The sequence below is a fragment of the Atta colombica genome, unplaced genomic scaffold (assembly GCF_001594045.1).
Source record: "Atta colombica isolate Treedump-2 unplaced genomic scaffold, Acol1.0 scaffold46, whole genome shotgun sequence".
NCBI lineage: Eukaryota > Metazoa > Arthropoda > Insecta > Hymenoptera > Formicidae > Atta > Atta colombica.
The window spans coordinates 913,166-928,009 of NW_017259535.1; the positions used below are offsets into that span (position 1 = coordinate 913,166).

At 29.0% G+C, this 14,844-nt stretch overlaps 2 protein-coding genes across 5 annotated transcripts in view; one reads left to right on the forward strand and one right to left on the reverse strand.

The window, feature by feature from the left end:
* LOC108691376 (esterase E4-like) overlaps window positions 1–4,738 on the reverse strand; it is a 37,148-nt gene extending 32,410 nt beyond the window's left edge. The window contains exon 1 of the mRNA XM_018199084.1: window positions 4,623–4,738. The gene's annotated coding sequence lies outside the window, so the exon portion shown is untranslated. The remainder of the gene's footprint in view (window positions 1–4,622) is intronic.
* Window positions 1–14,844, forward strand: part of LOC108691381 (calcitonin gene-related peptide type 1 receptor-like) — a 128,033-nt gene that overhangs the window by 104,143 nt on the left and 9,046 nt on the right. For 3 of the 4 annotated variants that reach the window (XM_018199093.1, XM_018199095.1, XM_018199094.1), the window contains exons 5-8: window positions 1,952–2,058; window positions 9,475–9,566; window positions 10,160–10,286; window positions 10,885–11,111. In XM_018199093.1, the coding sequence (XP_018054582.1) occupies window positions 1,952–2,058; window positions 9,475–9,566; window positions 10,160–10,286; window positions 10,885–11,111 (553 nt within the window). Of the gene's footprint in view, window positions 1–1,004; window positions 1,026–1,951; window positions 2,059–9,474; window positions 9,567–10,159; window positions 10,287–10,884; window positions 11,112–14,844 lie in introns of those variants that run through there. The other variant, XM_018199096.1, reaches the window with a different exon arrangement.

Sequence of the window (14,844 nt, forward strand, 5' to 3'; positions counted from 1 at the left end):
ATAGAAAAAAATAGATAGCAGAGATATCGAAGTCATACATATTTTTTTGAATATTTAAACTAAAATTATTACATTTTCTAACATTATTACATTTTCTAACACTTTATTTGATCAATTATTTGGTTGTTCTAATTTTTATTATTATTGTTGCAATTTAACGAACGTTATTTTAAATTTATGTATTCATACATATTTTTTGTGTATTTAATTGTAAATATTAGAATTAAAAATATATATATATGCTGAAGAGAATATATTTTTAATTCTAATATTTACAATTAAATACACAAAAAATATGTATGAATACATAAATTTAAAATAACGTTCGTTAAATTGCAACAATAATAATAAAAATTAGAACAACCAAATAATTGATCAAATAAAGTGTTAGAAAATGTAATAATGTTAGAAAATGTAATAATTTTAGTTTAAATATTCAAAAAAATATGTATGACTTCGATATCTCTGCTATCTATTTTTTTCTATCTACTTTTACAAATTGTATTACATATGAGAATTGCATATCGAGTATTGCGTCATTCTATTTATGGAACCTAAAGATCAGAGATCGCGTGCTTCGGGCAAGTAGAAATGTAATTACACAGATTAACTCATTTCTTGCATACACTCCGGATATTTACTAGTACCTTATTAGCTAATTAAGTCCGGAAAAGAGCGCGAAGAGAGCATTAAAATGCCAGAAGGCGGCTTTACGCGAATTAAAGTACATTTTTCCCAAAGATAAGTTTAACTAGGCGGCGTTTCGTAGAAGTGAACTGAAGTTCAAGTTTGCATTTTATTTTATTTGCGAACTATTAAACCACGGATTCGCAGAGAGGAATAATCCCGTCTCTCAATCCACTTAATGGGGGACTGTCGACTCTTGATTCTTGATGCAACGACGTTGATGCGCAATTTTTACAAACTACTCTGCATCGAGAAATTTTAAATTAGCTTGTTGTTTCGCTGGGAAGTTTGAACGAGCTTTGACAAGAAGCGGACGTAACTTTGTGGATGATTACGCAGTTAGCGTCAGAAGATATATATAGATATATAGTATTTCTTCTTTCGTCTCTCTTCATCTTTCTTTTAAACAACAATGCGCTATGTCAATTATATAATCACATATGAATTCTCTTTTTATTAAGGCATTAATAAAAAAGTGTTTGGTTTTTGTGCACTATAATTGTACGATAAAATAATTGTGGTTAGGAGCTCTATTTTTATTATTATTATTGCTAAAATGTTAATAATAATAATCTTATATGTATAATCTTTTTAGATATGAAAAATTTAACATAAATTATACATTTTAGCATAAATTATAATAATTTCAAATATTAATAGTAAAATACCAAAAATGATGAATAAAATAAACATTTTTATTCATCAATAAATAAAATTGCAATTATAGAGAATATATCTATTTTCAGTTGTATTATTTATGTAATAATAATAACTAAAACATATGTTACCTAAAGATTTTCAAGTGTGTGTAATTATTATTAATAGCACAATTGACTATATTTGCATTGTTAAAAAACTGTAAATATATAATTATATTGTCTCAAAAAGTGATTATAAATTATCATAATTAAATTATATGGTAATTTTAATCATTTTTTTCTCAGTGCATGTTTTGAATTTATCTTTTTATCTGTCTGCATATGTATGGGACAATAAAATCGAAACATATACTTCATTATAATACATCATACTGTTAATTATAATATTCTTTGTTAAAAAGAAATTTATGGAATTTTAATTAATCTTAATGAAAAATGACGTAGTAAAATAACTAACCGTGCAATAAAATTCCATTAATCTTATTAGCCGACGCCAACGTGACATTAAAGTTCGGCATTAATTAAAAATCGATAAATTTCGATGTCATTTCTCAATATCGCAACATTATACATCTTATTTAATATTTCAACAATTTCTGTTGCAGTGATGGCGCATAAATACTGCGAACTGAATGGCACGTGGTTCCGTCATCCCGAATCAAATCAAATATGGAGCAACTATACAACTTGTGTGAATCTACAGGATCTGAGCGTAAGCTATTTCTTAATATATTTACCTCCGTCCGTATATAAATTAAACTGGTTATTAAAGTTCTCTCTTGCCTCATCAAAAAAATTCAATATTTGAGAACATTACAACAATCGCGTAAAAGAAATCGCAAACGATCTTTGAAGATATTTGATAGTTAAAACCATTTGACGGGAAAAGGAGGGGCTTTATCCCTTTGGGAAATAACATACAAGTTCTCACACGCGAGTCCCAGTTACATTCTCTCAGTCTCGTTGTGAGACATCGCCGTTCTGACACGGATTTGATTTCGCGTTATTTTGTCTGAAGGTTCACGATCAGCCAGTATATTTTCCAAGAGCTAATATCGTTTGAACGGAATAGGACGCGTTTGTTGAAATATTTGAAAGACACGCACGTTGTATCCGACAGAGAGGATATTACTTATTTTGCATCGCAACGTTGTACAGAGGAACCAATTTCAACGATCACGCGACCTCGCAATCTACCTTGCAACGGACGATATGGCGCCTGTTACATTATTCGTTTGAGTATCAACCAATATTTTGGTCATTTCGAATAATGACATTACGGTGAGAGCAAGAGAGAGAGAGAGAGAGAGAGAGAGAGAGAGAGAGAGAGAGATAAAAAAAGTTTCTCGCGATTTATTTTTGAAGAATTGATTTCTCGTCTCTGCAACTGTCATGACTCGGTGAAACGAGATTTATGATGCGCGCACCGGAAATTTCAGTAAAAAGAGAACGCGAAGCATAGAAATGAAACAAGCAATGAAATTGTTCTGAATTTTCCAACTTCTATCAATACGTAAATCCTTTTAAACGTTATCCTTTTAATGTCCATTATCTGCTGAAGTATTTCCGATGTACCAAAACCCTTTAAATGGCAAAGCGATTTTTCCGTCGAGATAGATAAATTTTATAATCGCAACCTGCGTGTCACTGGTTACGCTCTTTAGAAAGATTTTTTTGACACCGCTTTTTTATTAGATTAATGTTGGAAGGTAACATGCCTTTGACGCATACGAGACAGTACGATAATATGAAGCGTTTCCCGTTTCGCGCTTGCGAGAAATCGCTTTTACGTAACACCATCTGTGTCAACCCTTCTCATGTATTTGATGAGCCGCGCTCTATTCATTAGGACCAGCTTCATTTTGGTACCGACACACGTAACGTAATCATCCTTTAGAATGTGGCCCGTCATAATCGCGCTCGAAGCGTCGAAGCCGCTTTCTCTCTCGTATCCATCACGAATATCCATCGTGAAGGTATTTCACACTTCTAACATGCATTGACATGTCAATGTCGATACCTGCTCTTTTTTGCCTCGACTACTAAAATTGCGAACATAATGTGACGAAATTCGTTTTTAAATCGAGTTCTTACAGCAATCCTTTTGCTATCGTAAAGTAAAACGAAAACAAATTCGAGACATCGAGTAATAATTTTTATGGAACGATAGCTGTGGAAAGCTTGAAAAAAGTGAAAAACGATTTAATGATTTTTATTTTCCAATTTTCTATTCTAGTATGTAGTCAAATGAAAATTAATTTAACACTTATAGATATATCTCCGAGTGCTCTTTTGTATAAATATAATTTAGAGGCGATTATTCATTACATCAGTTACGGTTATACTCATTCGTACAATGTAAGAAATTTATTGTAGGAAACACGATAGTGGAAGATATCCTGCAGTATTTTATAAACCATAATAAGACGCGCACTTATCTTTCGGGTTCAGAGAACGAGGCCAGATGATTTAGCGGAAAGCTCAGGAGAATATATTTTTGCATGTACCACAGCTACCTCATTCTTGTCCAGCTATGTAATCTGCCTGAATAATTTCTATTTGAGTAATCTTCTTGTTTACTTAATCCTTCTAGTCTCGACAGCTATTCTGTGAAACACGAAATTGCAAACGGATTCATTAGACTCTGCTAATGATACACCGTTGTAACCGAGTTACTCTTTGTGCGCACCCTTTCTCTCTCTTTTCTCTCCCTTTTTCCCTTTTTTTATGTTTTGCAAATTACATAGTGATATATTTGCCTCTCGCAGAAATGGCGGTCTATTCCAGAGTTTTTAATTCACACGTGTCTGACGTGAACTGAATTCTCCTCGCGTATGTGGCATTGCATGTTTAAATGAAACCGATTCTTTGCGCTCGTAGTGCTGCGACGGTGCGACAAAAGCTTTTGTATTCATTCCTATACACGATGAACGTTTACGCATCATCATTGATTCGCGTTTCTAACATCTGCAACATCTGGACTCTAAGACAAATATTATCATAAAATTAGAAAACGGCTTATGCAAATAAATACACTTAAAATACATTGAACGTAATTGTATACTCGTAATCTCGTTCTTCGAAAGCACGTAAATTGATTGAAATTCTCATCGTTATCAATCTGTAACGTATCAATCTGTTCGCTTTTGTTTGTTAATTATTTTAAAAGGAAATTATTTGCAGCGCATTTATATTAAAAGCATTGTTTATGAAATTGCATAGAATATACCGTAATTGAAAATACAGTGTAACAAAGAATGTGCATGTATTACATACCTTATACCGTTTAGCAATATGCAACTTTTATGTTTCAAAAGAAAAAATAAATTCTGCGAAAGAATTCACATAAAGTTTCAGACTAATTTATGTGACAGATGTTTATTACACTTTTATCAAAAAGAAACTGAAACTGAATAGTAGTTGCACAACTTAGTTATATACAGTTTGCTATAAAATGTCATGTGATATTTGCATGACATTGATTATTTCTCAGATATACTCAGATAGAGATTACATTTTTTTTTATTATAGTGTTTGCAATTTACATAGCAGTTAATATGTGATAGATATTATCGCACTTCTAGTAAAGACAAGAGAGAACTAAGAACAAAATAGCTGTATAATTTGATTATATAAAATTTGCAACAAACTGTTACGTATTGTATGACATTGCACTATCATAGAATCTGTTGTCTTGTTAAGTAAACGCCGTTTGCAATAACTTGTGTTTAAATGATAAACAAGATTTCGCTATCTATTCGCAGCTCTGAAATTTAATTCTTGAAAATTCTGAACTTCCTTTTATATTCTGCGCATGGAAAACAAGTAGTCCGAAACTTTCTCTTAAATTTCCAGTTCTAAATTATTACAGAGATAATTACAGGAATTAACTAATGACAGGCAAAGAGAAGCATAGAGAAAATTAAAAGTATTTTCATTACATTTAGTTCAGAAAACTCCTTTGACTCTTCGTATAGAAGAGTCGCATTATAGAATCGTTATTATATTTTGTTCGGAGAATTTGAAATAAATAATAATTAAAGTCTTTCTATATTTTAGAAGATATCGATTTTCTTTTTTTTTTTTATATTTTTAGAAAATATATTTGGAAAATATTTTAAATTTCATTGAAAAATTGAAGTTTTAAGTTATTGAATAGTGACGTATGACCTTAAAAATAGTCAGTTTCTGATAACATACATGAAAACATGAAACATAAATCTCTGCAAGGATTATTATTTATTATTTCTTAAAAAAAAATTCCTGTAAATCATCAATCTTTTGGGCTAAAGTAGAAAAATCTTTTAATGGACGAACAACGATCAATGCATTATTATTCGTGTTGTATAGACATCATTCACGCAACTGATTGCGTCTAGAGAAAATATATCAAATATGTTCCATTTTGCATACATGAAATTGATATAACACCTATAATTTATAGTTGAATTTTAGAATTTTTTTTTAAAGGGTCATTATCAGTTTTGTTATTACATAAATAGCGCGTTAATAAATTAATTTAACTTTTTTTAATATTTCAGAGCTTGGAATGTCTCCTTCTCGTTCCTGATTTTAAATAAGAAGAATATTAGATTTTTAAATCACGATATTTTACCTGAAGAAAGTATAGGCGAAATATGAAATTCTCTCATTAATATCTTAGCGCATATATATCAGTTTGTTAGCTCAAAAATGTTCTTTATACACTCTGTCTAAACTAATTAACGGAAGTTCCAGAAATTACTTACATAGTCGTAATGGGGAGAAAGAAATATTTTATGTGACAACAAAAAATTTATTCAGAGTCAGAAATAAAGTTGCGTTTTTTATAATTGAATGTGAAAAAATTTCGGAGAGTTTTGTTTGAAAGCTCCCCTCTATGCATATGCCAATAATATAATTAGTTTTATTGTTCTACTTTATTAAAAATACAAATTTATCGCGCTCGCAACAATAAAATATAAACTTGCAATTTAGTAGATTTCAATTATAGTTAAGTATAAAATTTTAGTGTCATTTATACATGAACAAGAAATATATGTATACATAATATCAGAAATATTTTATATTAGGTGTAGTAAAAAGAAATCCATTATTTTTCCATTCAATTTCATGCAAAAATAATGGATTTCTTTTTACTACACCTAATAATATCAAAACGTAGGTAGAAAACAACTGTAATTTTAATACATTATAATAATTGACAATACGCAATATGAAATGTAAATACATTTATATAATTTCGATTTATTATTTTATAGATTTGCAACTTTCGTTGTCAAATTGATGATATTATATAATATTGTTACATTTTGAGAGAATTCATTGCGTTTGCATCGCGAACTTCGAACCAAATCCAATACGATCGGTAAACAGGGTTAGCTCCATTTCAATTCGACAATGCGACACGTACGAAATCGAGGATTCATCTGTCTCCTAATATTAACGGGATCGCGAATGCAAATGACAATAAGCTGCAATGTAGTGTGGGAGATAGTGTAATCCCTGTTATCGATACATAATAAACTAAGCGAAGCGGCGGGATACAATTATCGTTTTGTTCGCGTTGATAAAATTTATCGTGTCTCCGCATGCAACAGTATAATTTCCGGAACCCGTGTTAATCCGATTGGACCGGCTCGAAGAAGAGAGACCCAGGCTCGTATCCACCTACTATTATCGTATCAAGTGCCGTGTAATCTCAAGATAGAACCTAGAGAATCCAGACTGCATACTCTAACTTCATGAATTATTTAGCGGCGACTACTGTGGCACAGCGTGAAAACCGTTTAAAGGTTTGGACTAATTTTCATAATTATATTCATCTGTTCGATTAAAGGTATGGATTAATTAAAGATGCGAACTCGCTGTATTTTGCTTTCAATTCCTTTTGATTGCATTGCAATTCCTTTTGATATACTTTAGCTCTCTTTATGGATTACTTGACTTCTCAAATAAGAAATTTAAAATTAAAATGTTATTTTCATCTCATCTAAAGTAAAATTATTCTCGCTGTTTTATATGTAATTATTATTATTTTGATAATATATGGTAATAAACTGTACTTACGAAAAATTAGATTACTTTCTCGAACAATTTTGCCGAAACAAATTAATATTTCATAAAATTTATATATGTAATTTGTTAAAACAAATTATTACAGTTTTATAAAGTATCTATTTGCTACATGTATCTATATATGTAATTTTTATTATTTTGTTAATTTCTTCTTAATTGTTTTGAGAGTGTTCGCTTATAATTAATCGCCGGTGCAAAGAGATTTATACACTCAGAGTTAAATATTAATTTACATTTGCATGTAATTTAAGTTGCACTACCTTATCCATGAGTAGCGCTGGCTGTGAACTCGCAGACTTGTAGGCTTTCGTGCAATCATTAATATGTAATATAACGTTCGTATGGTGGCGGTTAAGAATAACGTTGCTCTTCCAAGCCCATTGGGAACAACGGGTTAATGTCTTCCCTCTCTATCATCATTCATTTCTAATAGATACAAGAATAGATTCTTTTGGTCGCAAACCAGAAGTTCTCTAGTTACTTTATGTATTTAACAAGGTGGATTACACATTCAGGTGCTCGGTCAAAATCTAAATTTTCCTTCCGTAGTCAAGACAAGCTCGATTAATTTTCCAAGCCTTCATCGTCCTTGATGCAGGTCATGAGGCAGATTTTCGGACAGCGAGCCTCATAAACACTTCGTGCTAGGCAGACATTTGTCATACATAGGACAACGTTACGAAGCCCTATTACTAGCGGATTTTGCTTTGCAGATGTGGCAAGATTTGCATGCGACGGTGTAAAGGAAGTATGTTGGTTGCGAGAGGGCTCGAGGGACACGGAGGATCTCGTAAGCGGATGAATTTTAAAACGACTATACTAGGCGAAACGACTGCGCTGCTCGTCGCATATTTTGAACGAAAAAATGGGCAAACGGATTTGCGTGAGAGACTTGTATAGGTTTTTTATAATTTTAGTCTAAGCTCCGAGGCTTCTCGACTTTCTGGCATACACGAAATCCATAGGATTCTAGAAGCTAGTTTCAAGTATAAATATTGTTACGAGAATGCATTTACAGTGAAAAGTTGTTATAACAGGCCTGAATAACAAATGTAGATTTTTGTGCCCGTAGAATCCAAAAATTTTTGCTCTGAAATATGTTAAAAAGAAAGAAAGAATACAAAAAATGAACTAATTTTTTAAATATTTTTCTCACGTCAAGTTTTATGTAGTTGCACTATCTTTTTATTCTGCAATCATTAGTTAAAAAAAGAACTTATTTATTTAATCTTTTTTTGTTTGATACGCGCTGAAAGTAATTGAACTTACATAGTACTTAGTAAAAAACTTAGATACACTGAAAAAAATTTATTAAATTTTCATAAATATTTGAATAGTAACTGACTAAACGTTTACTTGTAGTAAATGTAAATACTTACTAAAGAAATGATATTAAAATAAAATTAATATATATATACTTATACAAAATATAAACATACATTTACATTTGATAAATATTTAATTAGTATTAATTAAATAAAAAACTATTAAATAAAACTATTTAAGTAAAAATATTTAAAATTTTATAACTTTTTTCAATGTATTAATTTAAAAATATACATTTTTACGGTTTTAATCAAATTTTCATAAGCATTTTGTATTTATACATGAATTGTAAGATATATTATCTATCAAACTTATAACATATTATCTTATAACATATTATATCTTATAACATATTATATCTTATAACATATTATCTTAAAACATAACTTATAACATTTTAGAAAGAATGCTTTCTAAAAAAGAATTAATGTTATATAACAAATCTAGGTGGTAGTTAGTCTCTTCTATAGTACACGAGCAACGGAGATTGCAACGACATGATAATTAATCAAAGAAACGATTGGGGTCAGATTCGCATTACTCGTTCTCGACTACACCGTAGTCGACCCTTAATCTAAAATTGTGAAATTTTCTACGATATATTAGGATTATAACTTGTGTCGTCCGCTGATACGAATTAATAAAAATTAAGGCATCACTTTAAAAATGATCAGGAACAGTCTAGAAATGCAAGAAGTTTAAATTTTTGATAATTTGCTTATAGTGGCAGCAAAGTATAAGTGGAATCTACGAGGTGGGATACGCAATATCCTTGGTAGCTCTCTTGCTTTCCTTAGGAATTCTCACGTATTTTCGGTAAGTTAAAAATTTATTGATGTTGTTATTATCTGTGTTACTTCAACAGGATATTAAAATTTGTATCCGAAGTACGTTAATTCAAAAACTTTGAGAATTACTTTTGCAGGTATCTCGCGTTTGAAAAACATCTAAATTAGATCGCTTGTGAGAAAAGGTATAACTTTTTAATTTAATAATATAAAAGTCGCAGATTTTTCCCTGGAAAAAGACTTTTTAAAAATCTTAAAAGATGAAAGTCAAAAAGAAGTACGTATTATTTGACAATATTAAAAGCTTTAATTTAGATTTTTTTTTATAGAGATATTAAAATGTTATTTCATAGATTTATTATATATATTATAGAATTATTGAATTTAAATAAAAGACGTTTTATATCTTATATATAAATCTTATTATTGAGAGTAGACTATTCACTCTATTTGAAATATCAAATTAGCTTAAATAATGATCCAATCTAGACAAATGTCATTCACGTACAATTGTTCGGTGAACTTCTTTCTAGATCTTCCTTTGTTGTCTTTTAACATAAAATTAGGATTTATTGGAAAAACTTTAAAGAAATGCAATTGAGAAGAGTATTTTCTTTATAGATCTCTCAGATGCGCACGGATTACACTGCATATGAATCTATTCACGTCGTTCGCATTCAACAATGCTTTGTGGCTGATCTGGTACAGGTTCATAGTAGCGAATGCGGATCTACTACTTAATAATGGCGTATGTATTTTAAGAATAAAAATTTAATAAAAGTCCATGAAAAAAAAAGATATTTAAAGATACAAAGGAGATAAGGATCTATGTTTTATTTGTAATTCAAGATGCTTATTAAAACAGTGGAAATGGTATTTGTGCCATCATTAAAACTTTAAAACTTAATATAATATTTTTCTTTTTCAAGGGGATTAGCTTCTTATCAAAAAGAAAAAGAAATAAATAAATTGGACAAATGAAACTGTCATAATTTATAAAAATTTTAAAAATTGTTTACGTTAGTGAAAAATAAATATTTAAAAAAAAAATTTTTTTTTAATTAGTTGAACATATAGAATAGAATTTATTAAGCCAAATACAAAATTAAATGTAAAAAATATTTTTTGATGGTAAATATGTTGGTGTGATTAAAAAATGATTAAAAATGATAACAATTTATTTAATATAGATTTATTAAAAAATAAGAATTATTAGCATCATCAGAAAATATTGTCGGATTACATTTTAACTTTAAATTTTAACTTACAATTACTCTGACTATTATAAGCGAATACGACTTGACTGACTTTGAAGAGGCGTTCATGAACTATCGTGTGCTTTACAGATACCTTGTCGCGTTCTGCACGTAGTCCTTCATTACTTTCTATTAACAAACTACGCTTGGATGCTCTGCGAAGGCTTCTATCTGCATACGTTGCTAGTGAGTGCATTCACTAGCGAGCACAAATTAGTGAATTGGCTGATGGGACTCGGATGGCCAGTGCCAGCTGTAATCGTCACCTTATATACAGCTTTACGTGCATCCAGTGACGATCCTACAGACACTGAGCAGTAAGTAACTATTTGTCAATGATCATAAATACACTAACAAATTACTTTGCTAGTAGCATTAAAAGAAGCTTTTGCTCACAAAATGGAGAAAGAGAAATAAAAATCGAATAAAAGATTCGATCTCAAAGTAGATTAAAAAAACTTTTATCATATATCATAGCCAGAAGAAATAAAATACTATTGCATTTACTTTTTTCTATTTTTTACGACATTAAAAATGGAAATGGTTAATGCAATATATCATTTTATTTGTTAATTCATAAAATTGAAATTAAAAGATTTTTTTATTTGTAGTGTATCTTTTGAGATTTAATCAAACATTGTGTATCGAAAAAGAAATGAATAACACATGTGGTCTGATAATTGATTAACATATTTTCTTGATTTGATCTGAGTTCCACGTTTTATGGACAGTAAATACTGCAAATATCCTGAAGAAATGCTAAAACAAACATAAGCATTGCATACTGATTCCAATAATCAAATCTTAACGTATATGAGATATTCTTTTACAAATCAAATGGATTTTGTAAAAAATATGGGATCACATTTTTTTATTTTGAACTATTTTTAATATTCCTATATTATAAAATAAGCCGACATATATTTTGGCAATATTTTTTTGGTCAATATTTTCGAAAATACGGAAGGTTAAAATTTTAAAAACTCGCTGATTATGCGCAGTTTTTAAAATCGATAACTACTTCTATTTATCTTACGAAGTGTCCAAATTGGGTTCATTTTAAAGATAAAAGAATTCTATATTTCATTATTACTATAATTGTTGTTAAATTATGATTATTATAAACAATTAAATTTAAAGTCATTTTATTGCTCAAGGCCACCATAAATAAAATTTTTTTTAAATATCATCATATTCCTCATTAAATTTTCTATAAAAGTCATATTTTTTTAGAATGGTCATTTGATATTATCTGCGTGGAAGAAAATTTCCAGGCGCTGGCTGCTGAGTCAGCTGTCATACTGCACCCATCAGTAAGTGTGCAAGAAACTAAAAGAAATTTAAAAAGATAATATATATAATCAACTTTTATTTATTATAGTTCGGTAAAATAATGATTATAGTAAAATTGTTATTAATATAATTGATGATATTTTGATGATAATAATATATAATAATAACTTTAATAATAATGATAACAATGTGAATAATTTAAAATAAAGAAAACAAATGATTGCAGTCATAATATGACTGCGACATAGGTTAATGAATCGAAAATAAGGAAAGAAAGAAGTGTGGTAATGTGTTATTTTAAAGAAGTGAATAACTAAATTGAAAATCAGCGAATAATGTAAATTATTTATTAACCATGTTATTATTTTAAATATTATGTATTACATTTTATATTTATTGTTTCATAATATTTGCATTTGTACTAATTTCGTGCAATGAAAAATATTTTACTTTTGCTTACTGGTATTAGGGTACAATGAAAAGCCGCTCATCGCCGCCCCGCAGAAATTTTTTCCCACGCAGATAATATCAAATGATCATTTTAAAAAATATGATTTTTATAGAAAATTTAACGAGAAATATGATGTATTTTTTTTTAATTTTTATTTTGGTGACCTTGAGCAGGAAAACTTTAAGTATTTTAATTATTTATAATAATCATAATTTACAATAATTATAGTAATAATGAATACGTAAATATAGATAATTCTTTTATCTTTAAAATGAATTCGAACTCCGTAAGATGAATAGAAATGGAGTTATCGCGATTTTAAAAAATGCATATAATAGGCGAGTTTTTAAAATTTGAATCTTCAATATTTTCAAAAATATTGACAAAAAAAATTGCCAAAACACGTGTCGACTTATTATATAGAAAATGCGTAAAAAAATTTTGTAGTAAATTAAAAATGTTACCCCATATTAAGTGTTCGATTTGTAAAAGAATCTCTCATATAACAAATATTAAATGTATATTAGGTATAGTACATGAAGAAAAAAATGTTAAACATGTTACGAATTTTATAATTTTCTTTGTTAAACCGTAATTTTATTACAGTTCCATTTTAAATTCCATATGTTATATTCCATATGTTAAACCCACTTTAGACATTTTATAATTCGCGACCAAATTCGACACAGAATTCTATTCATAATTTTGCGTCGTATAACATAAAAAATATTTGAAGAAATAAAATACATACATATAGAAAATATATGTATATTATTTTTGATATATTTGCTTTTGTTCCTATATTCAAAATATGAATATATTCTCTGCTCTCCTAAATTTTGTTTCCCCGCAAGTAAAACATCTGTTTTTTTTTTTAGGCCGCGAGTTTTGTTTTGTGTGTTATCCATATTCCGAACGTTTTTTTCAGTTGATAAGCATGTAGCGCGTGTAAAAATACAATTATGCTAACTTGAGAAAATGCTAATTTCCTCAATTTAGCACAATTTTGCTTTCTGTGTTTCCGATAAACTACGGGGAATGAATGTGTCTACTAATTGAAGTGTTTGATATTCGTTGAAGGAGACTATTGACCTGTAGTACCTATCGACCACGGAAAGGGTACTAGGGTCTACACTAATTTCTCAGCAAGAACAGCATGCGGTCAGTTGCGTACGTGATGGTAAAATTAGGTATGTCCATCACCATGAAGCTGCGGTAGCTAAATGTGCCATGGTAGAAGATCGAAACCACGGTGCGACAATCACATTACCGTTCCATTATATACGACAGCTGAACGAAACTGCTGATATAACTTGCTGAGAAATAAATGTGTTTGTATAAACAAAGTAGTCATTTTCTTCTATATCCGAAACGATTGAGTAAAATTGACAAAATGTTTTAGCAAAATGTTTAACAAACAAATATGCTAGAATAATATAGTGATAAAGTATAATTTTATTTTATTTTATATTTTATTTTGACAAGAGTTTTTATTAAACAGGAAAATACTGAAAGGAAAAGTCCAAAAAAATACTGAAAGGAAAAGTCTAAAAAAATAATTTGTACAAATATATTAGTACAATTATGTATTAGTGCAAATTTCTGTATTTCAGCGTTTAGCCGTAACTAAATTACATAAGAAAATAGTACATGTAAAACGCACCCCTTTTTCCCTTTAAAATTACCTTTCTAAATTTCATATTTAATCTTTTTATTCGAAACCTCTTTTTATAGCCGTGAGAAGAGAATCACCTTACATAATTTACAGAAACCTTTTTTCCTGGAAAAAAAAAAAGATTTCATATAGTGATGTAATATCCCTTATGTATAAATATCTTGATCTTCTAAAATACAAATTTGTATATAGAGATCACTATAAGGGTATAAAGAAATATGATATGAAATGAGGCAAAAATATTTTCATATCCATTAGGATCATAATAATATGACGGCTATTTTATGTCCCTACTTCTTTTTATATTTTTTAGAAAATTTCAGAAAGATAACTTTTATAAAACCTTATATAATGTCCGTATAAATGTTTATCATAGCATTATTTTTTTTAGCATCGCGATTTTTTTAATACGATTAAATAATCTTTAATTAATCTAATATTACTTCCGTAATTTCTTGAGTTTTTAAAGTTTGATCAGATCAGAAAGTGAAAGGCTAATAAAACATAGCGTTAAGTTTTTTTACACTCTATATATTAGGTGTAGTAAAACGAAATCCATTATTTTTGTATGAAATTGAATGGAAAAATAATGGATTTCTTTTTACTACATCTAATATATATATATATATAT